The sequence below is a fragment of the Theropithecus gelada genome, chromosome 2 (genome assembly GCF_003255815.1).
Source record: "Theropithecus gelada isolate Dixy chromosome 2, Tgel_1.0, whole genome shotgun sequence".
NCBI classification, from domain to species: Eukaryota; Metazoa; Chordata; class Mammalia; order Primates; family Cercopithecidae; genus Theropithecus; species Theropithecus gelada.
This window is the reverse complement of record NC_037669.1, coordinates 40,614,636-40,635,138: the sequence shown is the minus strand read 5'-3', so window position 1 is coordinate 40,635,138 and position 20,503 is coordinate 40,614,636. Positions and strand designations below refer to the sequence as shown.

Sequence of the window (20,503 nt, the reverse complement as noted above, 5' to 3'; positions counted from 1 at the left end):
CACAAGAGTACTTTTAAAAAGTCTTTTGTTTTCAGTATTCTGTCACAGAAATTCAAGATGGGTTTTATTCCAGTGTGAGGCAGCAGACATTTGACCACAAGTCAAACAAATTTTAAAATCTGGAACAATTTTTTTTTTTTTTTTGAGACGGAGTCTCGCTCTGTAGCCCAGGCTGGAGTGCAGTGGCCGGATCTCAGCTCACTGCAAGCTCCGCCTCCCGGGTTCACGCCATTCTCCGGCCTCAGCCTCCCGAGTAGCTGGGACTACAGGCGCCCGCCATCTCGCCCGGCTATTTTTTGTATTTCTTAGTAGAGACGGGGTTTCACTGTGTTCGCCAGGATGGTCTCGATCTCCTGACCTCGTGATCCGCCCATCTCGGCCTCCCAAAGTGCTGGGATTACAGGCTTGAGCCACCGCGCCCGGCCTAAAATCTGGAACAATTTTAATTGAAGATGACAAAAACGACAATTCATGTTTGAATCTTTTTATATTATTTAAGAAATTTTAGAACTTTTAAAAAATATAACTCCTGTTCAGAGATGAGAGGGGAAGATTATTTCAAAACTAAATTTTTAAAGATCTTTAAGGTGTTAAGAGATGATGAAAAAGGGATTACTAGCAAAGAATTCCACTTTAGAAAGACAGGAAGATTTTTATATATCATCAATAGGTTGACTTGCTGAAAGGACAGAATTGTCCATCAACTCTTGGGTTAGGCCTACTGACAGTTCTGCAGAGATAGCCCCTGGTTTCTGACCTAGGGACAAGCTACAATTTAACTGATTACAGATCAGTAATCAAACTAACAATATTGCCACTTATTAAAAAAAAAAAAAAAGCTATCATCTCTGAGCTCCCATACCACTCTACTGATGCTTCTTCTCTTGTACTGAGGCAGGATGGGCCATTTCAAAACTCCATACTCCTATAGTATAGAAAGGCCAAATCAATATCACCTCCAGGATGTTATATACAAGGAGTGGAATTTGTCAAATGCTTTGGTGGGGATATTATAACCTCAGTAACATCTTCTAACCTAATGTTTTTTTTTCCTGACCACATGGAAACGGTTTTACTTTGGTCTGGCTGGCAGCTCTAGGAACCCCATTCTGTCTTTTTTGTCTGCCGCCATTTCCTCCCTTTCTTCTTAATGGCCAGATTGTTGGGTATCCTTTTTTCCTGATCGGTTTATTTCCTCTACTTCCTGGTTCTTCTTCATCCCTGGAGTCTCCATCATTCCTGATGAGAAGAAGGTGCCTTGATACAGAGAGCTGCTGTTGGGCCTCTGGTGTCACTGTACCACTAAGACTCATCTCAGGCCTGCAGTGAGTGGGGGATATCGAAATAAAGATCCTGGAAGGGGAGCTGGATTGTGGTAGGTGGAGAACATTAGAGACACGAAGTCAGTGGTGGTGGGTGACTGAATGCTATTGTAGTGGAGAAGCATCTTGATAAACAGGACAAATAACTACAGGTAGGAGAGGAAACATCAGAATAATTCAGATGGTATATTGTGTAGGAAGAAATCAGATAGTACACTGATGCATACTTCAACATGAAATAATCCCCTCCATAAGCTTAGAAAATTTTGTACTTTTGTAAAATCAATTTCCCTCATAAGCTTGTATGTTAGAGCTACAATATAACTTAAAAGGACTGAAAAAGATACAAAAAGAAATAAATTCCTTTCTCAAAAGAGGAAATCCTTTTCGTATACAAAAAGAAATAAATAACCAGTACCAAAAGTTAAAGCTATCTGTGATACGGATGTTATTAGTTTCCTATCAACTGTGGCTCCTTTCTTTCTTTGCTTATTGGCTTTATTAAAATACCAATGGCAATTTGCTCCAAAGAGCTCTGGGACCTTCCCCAGTCCTAGACGGTAAACCTTAACTACTCTAAGTACCAGTCATGTGATCTCATTTCCTTTGCCAGCTGCTGGTTTAGAAATATGCATATAAGGCAACTGTAGCCAGTGAGACATCCGGGGATAAATAGAGTATCCTAGGGGGCCCTCTGGGAAACCTTTCTTCAGTTTTAAAATAGGACACAAGGAAGGGATGGTCCCTTTTTCTGCATTTGAACATTTTCATCTGCATGTGATACCTAGAAATACATGGCCATCTTAGGCTAGCTCCCCTCATGGTTCCAAGAGGACAATCAACAGGCTGAGTTCAGCAGCGTAGAAAGATGGAACAAATCTAGATCCCTGAAGATATAATTGAGCTGTGAAACTAACCAGTTTTGAACTGTACTACTTCAGGACTTCCAGTCATGCAAGACGAATTTTCTTACTGTTCAATCTACTTCTAGACTGGATTCTAATTCCAACTAGAGTTAGATATTCTGTTATCACAGGCAAAGGCATCCTAACTGACACAAGGTACTGGATTAGAAAATTCATAACTCTTACAGACACAAAATTTTCTGTAGAATTGGATTGCTTTTAACCATCGAAAAGAAGCCAAATTTACTCAGGACTGGCTATTCTGTAACATCAGTTCCACAGGAAATAAAATACTAAGAATGCTCCTAAAAACTATACAGATACAACCTGATTGTTCAGCTCTTTCGAAGGGAGTGGGTGGAGTGAAGGGTATCTAAATAAAGATATCCCTTACTTGATGCTGGGAAGACAGAGAGAAAAAAAAAGGGTAGAGTAGGAGAGCACTCCCTGACCCCCATTTTCGTTTATGCTTTTCAAGAAAATATAAACAACTTTTTCTGGCATGGCAAAACTAAGCCTACCTCTGCAATTCAAACATTAGGGAACACTGATAAAAATAGGGAGCCACTATTAGGAGTATTAACCCACAGGTAACACCAGCTATATTTTACTTTCAAGGAAGTTGCAATTACAACTAAGAAAGAAAGGTGGTTAAATTGCTTCAAAAACAAAAAAGAAAATGCTGAATTCCTTAAAGGACTTCAGCCTTCAGAAGCTGGCTAGGAAAATTCAAATATACCCAAGTGGCACAACTAATTTAGGATTAGCTAACAATTGGCTGAGTTGCTGCAGGCCCAAGCAGAATGAGTACTTGAAGTCAAACCTAAATATTTAAAGACTTTTGCCTAAAGTCCACAGTGTTCTGCATTTAGAACAAACGAATTTCATCACAGGCACATGCTAATAAGACAAATGTGGCAGAACTGAGAACCTGTGTAACATTACAGTCTTGAGTCTCCTAGTAAATTACCCACTCTTGCTCTCCAAAGTATAGGTAACAAGAACAGGTTGAAAAGTATTCTTAGTAAGAGCACAGGGCCTACACTCACCTCTGTTTTAGGGCTGGGATTTCTGTGGGCTCTGGCTCAAGTATTTCATAGGCCAAGTTCACATCCTCTGTCTCCCGAAGCAATGCATAAATGGGCTCAATTTGTTCATTAAACCTTGCCAAAAGTGTGCGTGCATCTTTTTTGGGCATTGCTGATTCATCCTCTTCTACCTCTGTATGACAAAAAGTACAGCGGAAAGTTCCTACAGAGAAAATAAGTATCTCAGGTCAGGGAGAAGACTTTAGCAGACAGTTGATATCTCCACCCTCCCCCAATATCTTATTATTAAAACTTTCAAATATACACAAAGGTTGAAAGAATTTCACAGTGAACAGCCATGTGAACACCATTTAGATTCTACAGTTAGCATTTTGCTATTCATCACATATCTATCCATCTATCATTTTTGATGTATTTCAAAGTAATTTCATCCCTAACTTCAGCATAGTTTTTAATCACAATATTTCTAACATATATTTATTTTAACTTAAAGCCAAATTCTTTACAGCTTACCACAACTTATACCCTTTCTTGGCAGCTTTTCTCTTTTCTTTTTTTTCACATTACACATTTGGGCCTACATAATGCGGAAGGCCAAATAAATACCTAAAACCAAGAGTTTCTGGTCATCTAATCAATCCAATCTATTATGCTAAAACTCACATTCTTAAACATTACCTAACAGTCTACACCACTAGCCACACCTGGATTTCCAGTTTGGTTATTCCCAAAGACAGGAATATACATCCTTCCTTTCTGAGTCAACTTACTTGAAAGATTAAGAGAGAACATATAAGTACTTAGTGTCTGGCAAATAGTTAAGTACTCAAACATTTAGCTATAAAAGGCCCCATGTATGACTGATACATAAAGAATAAACAACCAAGTGATCTCTACTTCAACATAACACTAGAGCCTACTGATATATTACCAGTATAATAATTTTCTTTACTGCCCCTCACACATAGCCAATAGCATGTAAATTATTTGTTCGAATACCCTAAAATACATCTTCCTATTGTCTGAATGCCACCTAATCTACATCTATCCCAAATAACTGAGAAAGAGAGAGAAAAGCAACCCCTCAGAGCTAGAAGGTGGCTCAGCACTCACTAGACTTTAGCATTTTTCTGTCAAACAGGATCTCACAGATCACCAACATCAGACTATGATGGAAGTGAGGCAAACCCAAGCCACTGTGGAATTGCGTCTGAGAACAGACAAAAGCAAGGACTCCATGCAAACCACAAAAAATCCCATCTTGCACAAGTGACTGCTGCTTCTTTACCAATTAGTTTTAGCGTCACCCTGTTCTTGTCACCTCCTAGATAAGATTTATTAAGATATCCAATCATAGAATTTCCCCATTTCTTCACAGCATCCAATCCAAAGGAAACCTTCATTGCTTCCCTGAATCCTCCCCAAAATTACCCAACAAAAGCCCACATTCTCTAAGTCTGTCCAACATCATCTTACTGACATTTCATGGTTCCCCACGGTATGTGGCTTCCCTTGCTGTGGAAAGCATCAGTAAACTTAACTCTGTTTACTACAGGTGTGTACCTGATAGTCTTTGACTAATGGTCACCAACATAAAGATTATAACTTAATCAAATGGACAAGAATACTATTTACCAAAGTAAAGACAGGAAGAACAAGTTTTTTTTTGTTTTTTTTTTTTTTAAAGTAAAAGATATCAAATTGCTTTAAATATAAAAATGAATACGTAGAAAGCCAACTTATTACAACTGCTAACAACTCAGCTCAAGAGAGGGGCTTAGACTACAAATTTAGATATGAGAATCAACAACCTATAGGTGGTAACTGAAGCCATATAGTAGATAGGAGCATCCATAGAGATTAAAGAGAGTGAGAAGAGGCAGTTAAGGCATAAACTCAAGGAATGAGGAATCCTTGAGAAACAGAAATGGTGTAACCAGAGTGACAGGATGGTGTTCCAAGGAAATGGTATAGTCCTAATATTTCAAGGCCAACAAGAGTTGAAAACTAGCCTTTATATTTGGTAACAAAGGGTAAGAAGCAACCTTGGCTAGAGGGGTTTTAGATAGAATGTTGTATTATTCTCTAACTGTTCCAAGCTGTCTCAGCCTCTTCTCTTCAACAGAAGCAAGGAATATAATCATGTGGGGGCTTAAAAATAAACCACATAAAGTAGGGTTGAATATAGCTCTCAAATACCTGCTGAATTAAAAAACACACCAATGTGAGACTGGGACTTAAACTGACTGTTGAAAAATAAGCACCTACAGAGACTGTCAATGAGAACTAAGAATAGTTTGGAAGACAAGTTACCTAGTTCTGTAGTTTTCAAATATGTTTTTAAAGAAAGGAATCCCATTTCTCAAATGGAAAGGGGGTTAATATATAAACATAAAAGCAAATGCTCTGGAGTAAAGTCAAGAAACACAGCTAAGACAAAGGTCAATACTCCAACCCTCTCATTATCTGTTTTCAAAGCATCACAAACTGGCCTCCTCAATGCTTCCCATCAGGCACACTCTGCTGCAGAACCTTTGCACTGCTGTGCCCTCTACTCAGATGCCTTCCCTCCAGAAAATCACATGGCTCATCTCCAAATTTACTTCAGTTCTTTACTCAGAAGCCATGAGTGAGGCCTTCCAAAGCCAGCATTATCTAAAATTTCAATACTGTCTTGTCCACTCAAACAATCTTATCCTCTTTCATTTTCTTTTCCCTTAGCATTATCATTATCCAACATGTTTTACTATTTATCTAATTTATCATTAAAAAGTCATGTTATACCTGAATTTTAAAAAAATGTCCTCCCAAAAACCCCATTTCTCATTTCAAGACAATATGTACTCCAAACTTCAGCTTTAAGTAAACAAATCAACATGCTTGTCGGTGTAGCTCAATCCTCGTAAAACAGCAGTGCTTTTATTTGGGGAAAAGAGAGAGATAGAGAACACTACTAATACCATTATTTCACAGAAGGACAATCTCAGAATGACAGTCCTTTAACTAGAGTAATTTATTTTCATGAAAAAGAATAGAGGAAAAAATAAACAAAGTATATAGTCATAAGGCACCTGAATTCTAATCTCAGCCAAATTTAACAAGAGTTACTTACAGAAGGGCTGATTTTGCAGGTATGAAGAGAGCAGCTTTAAAACTATTATTAAGAACTGTGAAGGGTCTGAGATTTTACCCTACTTGTAAGCTAACAAGTTATTCTGCCAGTTTCATGGGTGCTAGTAGAAGACACAAGACCCCAGGTCAGAGACAAAGAACTTTACTACTCAAGGCAATAGCAGTAGCCAGTGTCAATATTTAAGCCAGTTCCCCATGCCCCAATTTCCATGGAGTGTGATAGAAAGGCCAGGTAACAATTACACATGCAATGGGTTGTGTTACAGGAAAGAAAACCTGAGCTTAATAGGAACTCAAATATTTTAAATGGGCATAAGCATGCCCATTCTTTGCACTGAAGGGTGGCATTATCCTTACTGCACTAAACTCTATGTAAACATGCTCTGGAAGGAGACACTTTTTATACTGGACCATAAGCAAACCTGCTCTTTGCTCTGAAGAGAAATACTATCTCTGTCTTCCAAGGCAGCTCGTTACATAAACATCCTTGAAAATGATAGTCCAGGAAAAATGCAGTCTGTATCTCTGCTCGTAAGACATGCATAACATGTGAGAGATCCATGGAGAATAGTCTACCAATAATTACCACGTCTAGCAAATATTACAAAAGGAAAAGCTAGCCCGACATCTCTGAGCCCTATGTTTAGCACAAAAACATTAGTTGTAAATGAGAAGCCTGTCAAAGCCAAATGTAGAATTTCTTATTTTTCTTCTCGGACCCTAAAAAATCCAAGAAAAGTAAGAAATTTGACATTTTATGGAAAATGACTTAAGACTGGTTTAATACACCAGCAGCATTTTGTATACATTTCACTACGCATTATAAAAATGCAAATCAGTTTTCCTGAAATCAGAAGGGGCAAGTGGCAAGGGGCAGGAGGACACGGAAACCCAGCACATACTATGTACCAAGGAAGCACCCAAGTAACTGAGAGAGTGGTGGTGGCATACACAGACAGAACCAGTCATCAAGAAGCTTTAGCAGGGAAGAAAGATGTCTGGAGATAAAACAATCAGGGATCAGTGCAAAAAATAAAGTACATAAATGTTTTGGAGTTCAAAGAAGGAATGTGACTTCTAGCTGAGGGCAATAGGAAAAGCTTATCGAGAAGGTAAACCTTTTTGAGATAGAGTTTAGAAAATAAAAGATGAAGAAGATGAAGGGGTAAGGGAATAGGACATTCTAGATCATCATAAGAGAAGTAGGGTGGTTGAAAAATGATGCTAGACTGCAATTTCAGTCTGATAGGAAAATACCAAAAAGAATGATAAAAAACAGAATTAACAAGATAAACTGGGGTGACCATAAGTGGATCTTGAATGATACGCTTCATTTTTACTTTATTCTTTAGTAATAGGAAAGCCATAGAAGGGTGTTAGGAAAGACCATGAGGTCATGAAAACTAATATTTACATATATTGATCTGCTTGAGTGGCTTGAGATGGCCTCCCAATAAGGCAGTTCTTAACTGAGTGTCTGCATAAAAATCCCCTGTGGAATTTATACTGAGGCTCCATGCCAGCAATGCTGATCCCAGAGGTCCAGCGTGGGGCCCAGGAATGAGAATTTTTAAAGTTACACAAGGAATTTTGATGCCTACACCTGGTAGAGAGCTGCTATTAAGCAATATGATAAACATCCCAACTCTTCTTGTAACTAGACCATTCTACACTAAGTAGTGTGCATAGACTATACTACTCAAGAATGAGAGAAGAAACTGGAATTGAAACTCAGAGCTCTGCACAATTTTTCCCTTTTCACATATAAGATCAAGAAGGCAAAAACCAGAAATGGTGAATCCAAGGCATGCAAGGGGGAACATGCAAGCTAGATCTAAGAATGTGGCAACAGAGAGAAAATGAAGGCTACAAAGATTCTTTAGGCAAAGCTTGACAAATGATGGGGTTAGGAAGAAAAAAGGAGTTCTATGACAACATATTTGTTTGATCAACTATACTCAGAAACCACAAAAAGAACTAAGAAAGCTATTTACAAATATTCCTATATATTCATCAGAAGCAAATCTATGCAATAATTCTATCCAAATCTGACATAAGAGGAAATGAACGCTTAAGAGGCGTTAAGTTTACCAAGTCATAGCTTGAAAACAAAAATCACTAAACTTGGATTCAAATACAAATCTGTCTCAAAATACTAAATTCACTAATCCTGAATCATACATTCCTTTTCCAACCTCCTATCAGCCCTGCCAGCTACAATTCAGCAAACTTTTCCCATGTATATACATTAGCTTTATTTTTTAAAAATATTGAATAGGAGAAAAGATTTATAACAAATAATTTATTTAACAAACATAAGTGCCTGTCACATACCTCGCATTTACTCGGCTGAGTCTTAACCTATCAGGTTTGCCAAACAAATAAAAATAAATCCAACTGCAGATAACCAACAGGCATTGAAAGTGGGAAGAAAAAATACCTTTTATAAATAGTATTTCAAAGCTATATTTTAGGGTTATCTACTCAGTAGTATAGGAATGTCCCAATTTTATGACTCAGGATTCTTCTACAGAAGCTAAGTTATCACTCCAAATGAGAAAAGAAATGGATACCTAATTGTGGGGATGAGGGGGACAGTGGCAGAAGGGGGGGGAAGGGAAAGAGTTCTACACCATTTTAATTTTAACTTTCTCCAAAATAATAAAAGTAAAAGCAAAAATGAATTGGCAGTGGGGAGGGTGGGGGGAAGGGATTGGTAACAACAATAAAAAAAAAACCAGTAATGCTCAGCAAAATTTGAAACTTGACATTTTTTCTTTGCTAAACACAGAAGAAAATTTAAGTGGTATATATTATACCAGCCAAGGCCTTCAACTTAACTGCTTCCAACATATTACTCATTTTAACATACATGTTACTCACTGTAATTATATGGGTATTCAGCTAAGAGAATAAATAAATACAAAAAAAAAAGCAAAAAACAGAAAACCCCACCAAAAACTTGTTTATTCTCTTAAGTTTGACATGTATGTGCTCTGGAAATGCATAACTGACAAAAAGGACACAGACCCATTATACTATGGGCAGAAGACATTATTAGTCAAACCCTCAATTAGTCATTACTTAGCATTATATTTTTCTCTCTTCAGTCCAGTATATACAATGAATAAGCCATCAGCTAATGCCCACAATTCACTGACAAATATTTGCAAAGGCATTAGTTGCAACTGAAATATTCAGCCATTTTTCCCACAAATTTTTAAAAAATCAAAATAAGCTCAAATGCTTTGATATGGCACAAGGTGCTTCAGTGCTCAAGTGGGACTCATATTGCAGCCCATGTCCTCAAGGCTGGCCAAGGAAACAGGGAGGATCAAATGTCTGCTGCTGCAGAGCCCTCACCCCAGAACAGTGGGTTTGATATCCTCAGGGCTTCTGACATTCAGCCTTCCTAAGTTCAGCCAATCATCTTCTGAGCTACTTTCATGGCCCTCACATTCTAGTTGGGGGTAGTTAAGACACAAAAAAAATCACATCAGTAGTATATAAGTAATATGGGGGAAAAAAAGCAGGGAAGAAAGAAGGTGAAGGGAAAGGGGTGTTGCTCTATTATACAGGAAACTCAGGGCAGGCCTCTCTGATATAGTAATGTATGAGCAGAGACTTGATGGGAGCAAGTCATGCAAATGTTTGGACAAGGGAAAATAGCATGCAAAAAGGCAATAAAGTAAAGGCATGCCTGGTGCACACAAAGCACAAATAAGGTGGCTGCTGTGAACATGGGAAGAGTGATAGAAATAGTCTCCAAAAGGTGAAATTGGGGAAGAAGCAACTAGAAGACTTTATAAATTCTGTTGAGGACTTTGACTTTTCTGAGGGAAAGAAGCAGCCTCTGTAAGATTTTTAACAGAAGAGTGGCATGCCCTGATATGCTAGAAGGAGCACTAGTTGCTATGACAAACAGTCTACACAGGAAGCAAGAGTGAAAGCAAGGAAACTACCTAAGAGAGCTTTGCAAAATCTAAGCAAGAGATAATGGCATGCATTATTTTTCTGGACAATCTTATGAAAAAACTTTGAATCCAAGTTTTTTACTCCCCTTCACTCAAAAAGCTTCCCAGAAAAAGAAAAAAACAAAAGACACTTCAGAGTTCCATGTTAAAACTAAGTAGCTAGAAACAGAACTCCCAGGATTTTAGTGAGATAAGGAGGAAACTATAAAATTTCAAGACATAACACTAACATATATGATTAATTTTACTGCACTGTAAACATCCAACCACCACATAGCTTAGGAAGCATATTTAGATACTGTTTTCCCCTCCCACTGAATATTTTATGAAATACATAAAACCACCCCCCAAAATTCAATTTAGTCTGTCCTTCCTTAAATGGGAATTTATCTGGATTTGGTCTAATCATGCATCATTCCTCCATTCTGGAACTCATTATGAAGGGGAAAAAAGGCACAATATGGGGGAGGAAGGGCAGAAAACAACAAACTGAAGGATAGTACATGGATGAATATTAAAGCTTGCAATAAATTATCTAAACTAGGCCCAAATCAAATTCATCTCAGCATGCAGAATCAAACTCATCTCAACTATCTGAAAGACAATAGCCAATAGAATATATATATATATGGAAGGTAGTGAATTGGGGAGCTTGGAAAAATAAGCCAGCTTAAATAATTATTCTCCATTATGCCTGTGCATTTCTGAAGATGACATAATTAAACAGAGCATATTTTCTATATGAATACTATAACTGGGGGGTTCCAATTCCTAACCAAGGCTTCTAAATTAACCCAAAGTGACTAACATAATCCTCTAAAACCAGTGATAAAACCCCCAAGCTTCTCCATACTTTTAGAATGTCAAATATGTTCCAAATCAAAGAGTAAGTATAAAATTAGAGTTGAGAGAAGCCATATATGATATAGAATAGGATGAACTTACCATTTTACACATGCTAAAAGAAGGCCAAGAATGGTTACAGGATTTGCCCAAGGTAACAGTTACTAACATGACTAAGACTAAAAGCCAGGGCTCTGGAATCTTAATATCCTCTTGTTTTACTGTCTTACAGCCACTGCTGAAAAGAAAACCCAAAAAACTTCTGGAAATGACATGAACACTGAACACAATGATTATGCAAAAGGACTCAACATAATAAGTGTTCTAAATAAAACCATACAATATTATGAGAAGTTGATCAAGCATTACTAACCATAAGCTGTTTTAACAAAGTATTTAAGAATCACTTTGCATCAAAAGAGACAAAGAAGGCCACTACCTAAAGGTAAAGAGATCAATTCAACAAGAAGAGCTAACTATCCTAAATGTATATGCACCCAGTAAAGGAGCACCTAGATTCATAAAGCAAGTCCTTAGAGACCTACAAAGAGACTTAGACTCCCACACAATAATAATGAGAGACTTTAACACCCCACTGTCAATATTAGACAGCTCAACGAGACAGAAGATTAACAAGGATACCCAGGACTTGAACTCAGCTCTAGACCAAGTGGACCTAATAAACATTTACAGATCTCTCCACCTAAAATCAACAGAATATACATCCTTTTCAGCACCAAATCGCACTTATTCTAAAATTGACCACATAATTGGTAGTAAAACACTCTGCAGCAACAGAAATCGCAACAAACTAACTGTCTCTCAGACCACAGTGCAATCAAATTAAAACTCAGGAATAAGAAAGTCACTCAAAACTGCACAACTACATGGCAACTGAACAACCTGCTCCTGAATGACTACTGGGTAAATAACGAAATGAAGGCAGAAATAAAGATGTTCTTTGAAACCAATGACAACAAAGACACAACATGGCAGAATCTCTGGGACACATTTAAAGCAGTGTTTAGAGGGAAATTTACAGCACTAAATGCCCACAAGAGAAAGCAGGAAAGATCTAAAATTGACGCCCTAACATCACAATTAAAAGAACTAGAGAAGCAAGAACAAACAAATTCAAAAGTTAGCAGAAGGCAAGAAATAACTGAGATCAGAGCAGAACTGAAGGAGACAGAGACACAAAACACCCTAACGAATCCAGGAGCTGGTTTTTTGAAAAGATCAACAAAATAGATAGACTGCTAGTCAGACTAATAAAGAAAAAAAGAGAGAAGAATCAAATAGACGCAATAACAAATGATAAAGGAGATATTACCACCAATGCCACAGAAATACAAATTACCATCACAGAATACTGTAAACAGCTCTACACAAATCAACTAGAAAATCTAGAAGGAATGGATAAATTCCTGGACACATACACCCTCCCAAGACTAAACCAGGAAGAAGTTGAATCTCTGAATAGACCAACAACAGGCTCTGAAATTGAGGCAATAATTAATAGCCTACCAACCAAAAAAAAAAAGTCCAGGACCAGACGGATTCACAGCTGAATTCTACCAGTGGTACAAAGAGGAGCTGGTACCATTCCTTTTGAAACTATTTCAATCAATAGAAAAAGAAGGAATCCTCCCTAACTCATTTTATGAGGCCAGCATCATCCTGATACCAAAGTCTGGTAGAGACACAACAAAAAAAGAAAATTTCAAGTCAATATCCCTGATGAACATCAATGCAAAAATCCTCAATACAATACTGACAAACTGAATCCAGCAGCACATCAAAAAACTTATCCACCATGATCAAGTCAGCTTCATCCCTGGGATGCAGGGCTCGTTCAACATATGCAAATAAATAAATGTAATCCATCACACAAACAGAACCAATGACAAAAACCACATGATTATATCAATGGATGCAGAAAAGGCATTCGACAAAATTCAACAGCCTTCATGCTAAAAACTCTCAATAAACTAGGTATTGATGGAATGTATCTCAAAATAATAAGAGCTATTTATGACAAACCCACAGCCAATATCATACTGAATGGTCAAAAACCGGAAGCATTCCCTTTGAAAACCAGCACAAGACAAGGATGCCCTCTCTCACCACGCCTATTCAACATAGTGGTGGAGGTTCTGGCTAGGGCAATCAGGCAAGAGAAAGAAATAAAGGGTATTCGGTTAGGAAAACAGGAAGTCAAACTGTCTCTGTTTGTAGATGACATGATTATATATTTTAAAAACTCCATGGGTTCAGCCCAAAATCTCCTTAAGCTGATAAGCAACTTCAGCAAAGTCTCAGGACACAAAATCAATGTGCAGAAATCACAAGCATTCCTACACACCAATAATAAACAAACAGAGCGCCAAATCATGAGTGAATTCCCATTCACAACTGCTACAAAGAGAATAAAATACATAGGAATCCAACTTACAAAGGATGTGAAGGACCTCTTCAAGCAGAACTACAAACCACTGCTCAACAAAATAAAGGAGGACACAAATGGAAGAACATTCCATGCTTAAGCATAGGAAGAATCAATATCATGAAAATGGCCATACTGGCCAAGGTAATTTATAATTTCAATGCTATCCCCATCAAGCTATCACTGACTTTCTTCACAGAATTGGAAAAAACTACTTTAAATTTAATATGGAAGCAAAAAAGAGCCCACATAGCCAAGACAATCCTAAGCAAAAAGAACAAAGCTGGAGGCATCACACTACCTGACTTCAAACTATACTACAAGGCTACAGTAACCAAACAGCATGGTACTGGTACCAAAACAAATATATAGACCAATGGAATAGAACAGAGGCCTCAGAAATAACACCACACATCTACAACCATCTGATCTTTGAGAAACCTGACAAAAACAAAGAAAAGGGGAAAGGTTTCCCTACTTAATAAATGCTGCTGGGAAAACTGGCTAGTCCTATGTAGAAAGCTGAAATTGGATCCCTTCCTTACACCTTATACAAAAATTAACTAAAGATTGATTAAAGACTTAAATGTAAGACCTAACACCACAAAAACCCTAGAAGAAAACCTAGGCAATACCATTCAGGACATAGGCATGGGCAAAGACTTCATGACTAAAACACCAAAAGCAATGGCAACAAAAGCCAACATAGACAAATGGGATCTAATTATACTAAAGAGCTTCTACAGAGCAAAAGAAACTATCATCAGAGTGAACAGGCAACCTACAGAATGGGAGAAAATCTTTGCAATCTACCCATCTGACACAGGGCAAATAACCAGAATCTCAAACAAATTTACAAGAAAAAAAACAAACGACCCCATCAAAAAGTGGGTAAAGGATATGAACAGACACTTCTCAAAAGAAGACATTTATGCAACCAACATATGCATATACAGCATAGATGACGTATGAAAAACTGCTCATCATCACCGGTCACCAGAGAAATGCAAATGAAAACCACAATGAGATACCATCTCACACCAGTTAGAGTGACAATCATTAAAAAGTCAGGAAACAACAGATGCTGGAGAGGATGTGGAGAAACAGGAATGCTTTTACACTACTGGTGGGAGTGTAAATTAGTTCAACCATTGTGCAAGACAGTGCGGTGATTCCTCAAGGATCTAGAACTAGAAATACCATTTGACACAGCGATCCCACTACTGGGGGTATACCCAAAGGATTATAAATCATGCTACTATAAAGACACATGCACACATATGTTTATTGTGGCACTATTCACAATAGCAAACACTTGGAACCAACCCAAATGACCATCAATGATAGACTGGATTAAGAAAATGTGGCACATATATACTATGGAATACTATGCAGCCATTAAGAAGGACGAGTTCATGTCCTTTGCAGGGACATGGATGAAGCCAGACGCCATCATTCTCAGTAACCTATCACAAGGACAGAAAATCAAACACCACATGTTCTCACTCACAGGTGGGAGCTGAATAAGAACACATGGACACAAGGCGGGCAACATCACACACCAGGGCCTGTCAGGGAGTGGGAAGCTCAGGGAGGGATTAGCAGGAGAAATACCTAATGTAAATGACAGGTTGTTGGGTGCAGCAAACCAACATGACACATGTATACCTACGTAACAAACCTGCATGTTGTGCACATGTACCCCAGAACTTAAAGTATAATAAAAAAATAAAATTTTTAAAAAAGAAAATAAAGAATCACTGTGCATTGTTAGATTTCTAAAGGGCTTCTGAAGGATGGTGTTAGGGATACAAGGTAACAGGACTGGAAGGATAAGCAAAAACTTCATAGTTTCTCTGTTATGACAGAGATAATTGGTGGGTAAGTGGAAAAGTCACAGAGAGGAAAAACTAGTTTGCCATTTTAGTTTACATAGCTCTCTACTATTTGTGTCTTTACCAAGTTTTCATTCATATATTACTTATTTTATTTTACTACACAGAGTTTCGCTCTGTTGCCCAGGCTGGCAGTGGCATGATCTCGGCTCACTGCAACCTCTGCCTCCGAGGTTCAAGCGATCCTCGTGCCTCAGCCTCCCGAGTAGCTGGAACTACAGGTGTGCGCCACCACGCCTAGCTTTTTGTATATTTAGTAGAGACGGGGTTTCACCCTGTAGGCCAGGCTGGTCTTAAACTCCTGATCTCATGTGATGCGCCCACCTCAGCCTCCCAAAGTGCTGGGATTACACACGTTGAGCTACCACTCCCGGCCATATATTACTTATATACTTTTAAAAGAAAGAAAACGAATGCCATATTGAACTCTCCAAAAACATTCAATTCCCTCTTAATCAATATGCAGAAGCTATACAGTCATTCCTGGGCTTTTCTGAAAGCATTATGAAGTCCTTTGTTGCAATTTTTATAACTTATAATGTTCAGGGGAATATCTATTAAAACGTAATTTTGAAGTCTCAAAAAGTCACCTTTTAGTCTAATTCCTAAACTTTATATTCATAAAGCAAATTTCTTCAGTTTAACTGGGCAAGGGAAAATGTATAGAAAAAGGAGTTGCTATTAGCAAACAGTAGCACACATGACAGGAACATAGTTTTACATTACATTTAATTATTTTACCTATAATAAAAAGAAATTTGAAAAATTATCTTTTAAAAATTCACCACAGAACACATAACACTGCAAAATACTCATTCATCTGCATGCAAAAGAAAAATCAGATTTAATGTTTTTGAAATTCAGAATCAAATGTATCAATGATTTACACAACACAACCTCACCCTCCAAAATTCAATTTAATCAATAAAATTGGCTTCTCCTTCCTTAAATAGGAATTTACCTGAATTTGTTCTAATCATGCATCATTCCTCGATTCTGGAATTTATGATAAAGGGGAAAAAAGGTACAATGTGGGAGAAGAAGGGTAGAAAACAACAACCTGAAGGATGGTACATGGATGAATATTAAAGCTTGCAATAAATTCTCTAAATTAGGCCCAAATCAAACTCATCTCAACTATCTGAAAGACAATAACGAATAGAATATTGTATCAAAACCCAAAGCATCAAAACCAGACAGCAACTCTTCACAAATAAGCAAATAAATTAGCTCTTAATGTCATTGGCATTGAAATACAAAAAAGATAAAAGATTTTTTGTTTTGTTTTGTTTTTTGAGACAAAGTTTCACTCTGTCGCCCAGGCTGGAGTGCAGTGGTGCAATCTCAGCTCACCGCAACCTCTGGCTCCCGGGTTCAACAGATTCTCCTGCCTCAGCCTCCCAAGTAGCTGGGATTACAGGTGCGCTCCACCACGGCCAGCTAATTTTTGTATTTTTAGTAGAGACAGGGTTTTGCTATGTCGGCCAGAATGGTCTCGAACTCCTGACCTCAAACGATCCGCCCACCTTGGCTTCCCAAGGTGCTGGGTTTACAGGCATGAGCCACTGAGGCCAGCCAAAACGTTGTTTTTTTAAAAAAGTTCTCAAATCCTCAAAATCAAAAGCAGCAGAATTTTTAAAAATCAGACCTAAAGGTTTTGGGGGGGAAGGGTAGAAGAGGAACAATACTTGTTCCTATCTTTCCAGAACTTGTTTTTATATATATTTTAACTTATTCTAATAAACACCCCCCTCTCTTGCTCCCCGCACTCCCCAATCCATACTTTTGAGCTTTGCGGCATAATTGTCTAATTAACCCATGCTGGGTAAGATTCCAAAGACTGAGAACTCAACAACTGAGCAAAACAACCTTGGAAAGATTTCTTCTTGTTTGTGTTTTTAGCACTTCAGGAATTGAAAACACTGCTTATAAGATACCTCCTGTCCTGGCAATAACAAATGCTGGCAAGCATGTGGAGGAAAGGGAACTGTTGTACACTGCTGGTGGAAATGTAAATTAGTATAACCACTATGGAGAACAGTTTGGAGGTTCCTCAAAAAACTAAAAATAAAGCTACCATATGATCCAGTAATCTCACTGCTAAGTATATACCCAAAAGAAAGGAAATCAGTATATCAAAGAGATATCTGCACTCCCATGTTTGTGGCAGCACTGTTCACAATAGCTAAGATTTGGAAGCAACCTAAGTGTTCATCAACAGATGACTAGATAAAGAAACTGTGGTACACATACACAATGGAGTACTATTCAGCCACAAAAAAGAATGAGATTCAGTCATTTGCAACATGCACGGAACTGGAAATCATCATGTTAAGTGAAATAAGCCAGGCACAGAAGGATCAACATTGTACATTCTCACTTATCTGTGGGATCTAAAAATCAAAACAACTGAATTCAGGGACATAGAGAGTGAAAGGATGGTTACCAGAAGCTGGAAAGGGTAGTAGGGATGGGGGATGGCTAACTAGTACAAAAAAATAGTTAGAAAGAATGAGTAAGACCTACTATTTGATAGCACAACCAGGTAACTATAGTCAATAATTATACATTTAAAAATAACTAAGAGTATAATTGGATTGTTTGTAACACAAAAGATAAATGTTTGAGGGGATGGATACGCCATTCTCCATGACGTGATTATTATACATTGCATGCCTATATCAAAACATCTCATGTACCCCATAAACATAAACACTTACTTAGCCACAAAAAAATTTCTTTTAATTAAAAAAAATTTTAAAGGTATCTCCTATCCTAAGTAGAAAGAGATGAAGACAGGAAAAAGTAGCCTGCCCTATGAAGGCAAACTCTTTAATTGAGTCTCACAAATACAGAATCCTAATAATTTTTAAATGTTAGGGTAAGGGAACAGAAAAGGAATCCCAATGAATGAGGCCATCAGGAAACGGATCTGTCCAAATCAAAAAGCTTTATCTGTAGTCACAGGCCAAGAAGGGACTCATATAATTTAACTCCAAACTTACATATGAATATCTTAAGTAGATACCAAGTTTACTTGACTATTCCAAGTGACTCAGAGCTCATAACTAGAAGAGAACTATTCAATTGTTGGCTGTTTTTAAGAGTTATTTATTAGAGACTTACTTAATTATCAAAGACTTTTTTATGCTAATCCTAAAATCTGTTGCTAAGTCTTTCCATGGAGCCAAACAAAACAAGGTGAATCTCCGTGAGAAGTGTCATATTCTCCCTTAATAGTAAATCTAAAACAGTCTAGCAATGTATATACCCCTAAATTTATTCGTTATTACATTATAAGATCTTCCAAATCCAAGAGTACAACACAGGCATGTACATTGCACCCACATACACATTATTTGATGAGTTGAACTAGATAATCTCTCAATTTCTATTTCTAAGATTTTATTAAATATACATTTATAAGATTCCTTTTTAAAAAAATTTAAATTATCTCATGTCAAAATTTAAAATGTGACTCCTAGGTCTCTAGGTGAATGCAGTAAAAGGGGCTCCCAAATTATTTCCAATTCAAACATCTAACAATTCTACTCCACTCACCCACAGTAAAACTACAACGCCATATATGTTTTTAGAGAAGCTCTAAAATTGTATTTTTTTGCCCAATATTCCCACTGCCATGAATTCATAAGGAAAAATGTGAACACGAATAACATGCTGTATATACAAAAGTATTCAAAGCATCTTATCTATACCAGCAAAAAATAGATACCACCGAAGTGCCCAAAAGGAGGGGAAAGGAAAATGGGGAAAAAATACATCTATTAAAACATATTTTGAACACTAGATAGAAACAGGAGAGTTTGGTACATTAAGAAACCAAGAGATCATAAACTATTCTAAGCTATGATTGTAATTGTAGGTAATATGTAAAAGGTTGGTGGCTTTGTGAGTGATTTTTTTCTCTTCAAATTTGTCTCTGGCATTATGGTTGCATAATTTTTAAACTAAAAATGGAAAATATAAAGCTATTTCCAAATCATCTAACCTTAACATCTAAAAAGAGATAAGATCCCCCTCTCCCCCTCAGGAGAAGCATGCTGTTGAACTTAACTTAGAAGTGCCATTAACTCAATCACCCAGGGCTGAGACTGCTAAAATAGAAATACTTAAGTCTATTTAAACGGTCAGGAAGCTTGCTAAATCTAAAACACGCATTTATGAAACACAAGATGTTATTTTGCTGATTCATTGAGAGATTTCATGTCATGTTTTTGTTTTGATTACATAATCCTCCCATATTTTAGAAACTTAAAACAGCTGGTTTTACCTTAATGATTAAGCTTCTGAGGGACTAGTGTGCAAAGAATAGGTTATTCCATTTTAGTAAATAATATATCTATACATCTGAAGAGAGTTCAACCCAGAAATACCAAAAGCAAATCTAAATGGAAAGTATGGAGAAAATCTACAATCTTTAGGAAAAGTAGAGATGGAATAGGGAAAAGTGGTAAACTGAAGTAGGAAGATCGATGGCTTATGTGTGAATTAACAATGGTAAACAATCCTTGCTGGTCTGTTTCCTCCGTCCAGAATTTGCAGGTGGTCCTCAGGAGCTCATCTAGGAGTTACTACCCTTTGTCCTGTGGCAGAGAATTGCCCATACACTTGAGTTAAGCATTTTCTGTCAGGGAAAACAGTAAAGCCTAGAAGGCTGCAAATCCAATTCCTGAGTATCCCCTAATTGCTCATGCACACCACAAGTCAATCTGAGAACTACTGAAAAGAAATGCAGGTAGAAGTCCATTAAATACTTCCATCACTTGATCAGAAATATTATCAATCTCCTCTAGCAACCAGGAAACTGGATTTGTACAGGACTGGGCTTAGAAAGAAAACTGCAATCTACCAATTTAGACAAAGTATAATTATCACAGCAGAAAAAGTTCCCTCCTACCTTACTACACACACCAAAT

At 37.4% G+C, this 20,503-nt stretch overlaps 1 protein-coding gene across 2 annotated transcripts in view; it reads right to left on the bottom strand.

Annotated features, from left to right (window-relative positions):
- GTF2E1 (general transcription factor IIE subunit 1) overlaps positions 1-20,503 on the bottom strand; it is a 38,080-nt gene that overhangs the window by 9,456 nt on the left and 8,121 nt on the right. For both annotated transcript variants that reach the window (XM_025377959.1, XM_025377958.1), the window contains one exon: positions 3,277-3,478. In XM_025377959.1, the coding sequence (XP_025233744.1) occupies positions 3,277-3,478 (202 nt within the window). The remainder of the gene's footprint in view (positions 1-3,276; positions 3,479-20,503) is intronic.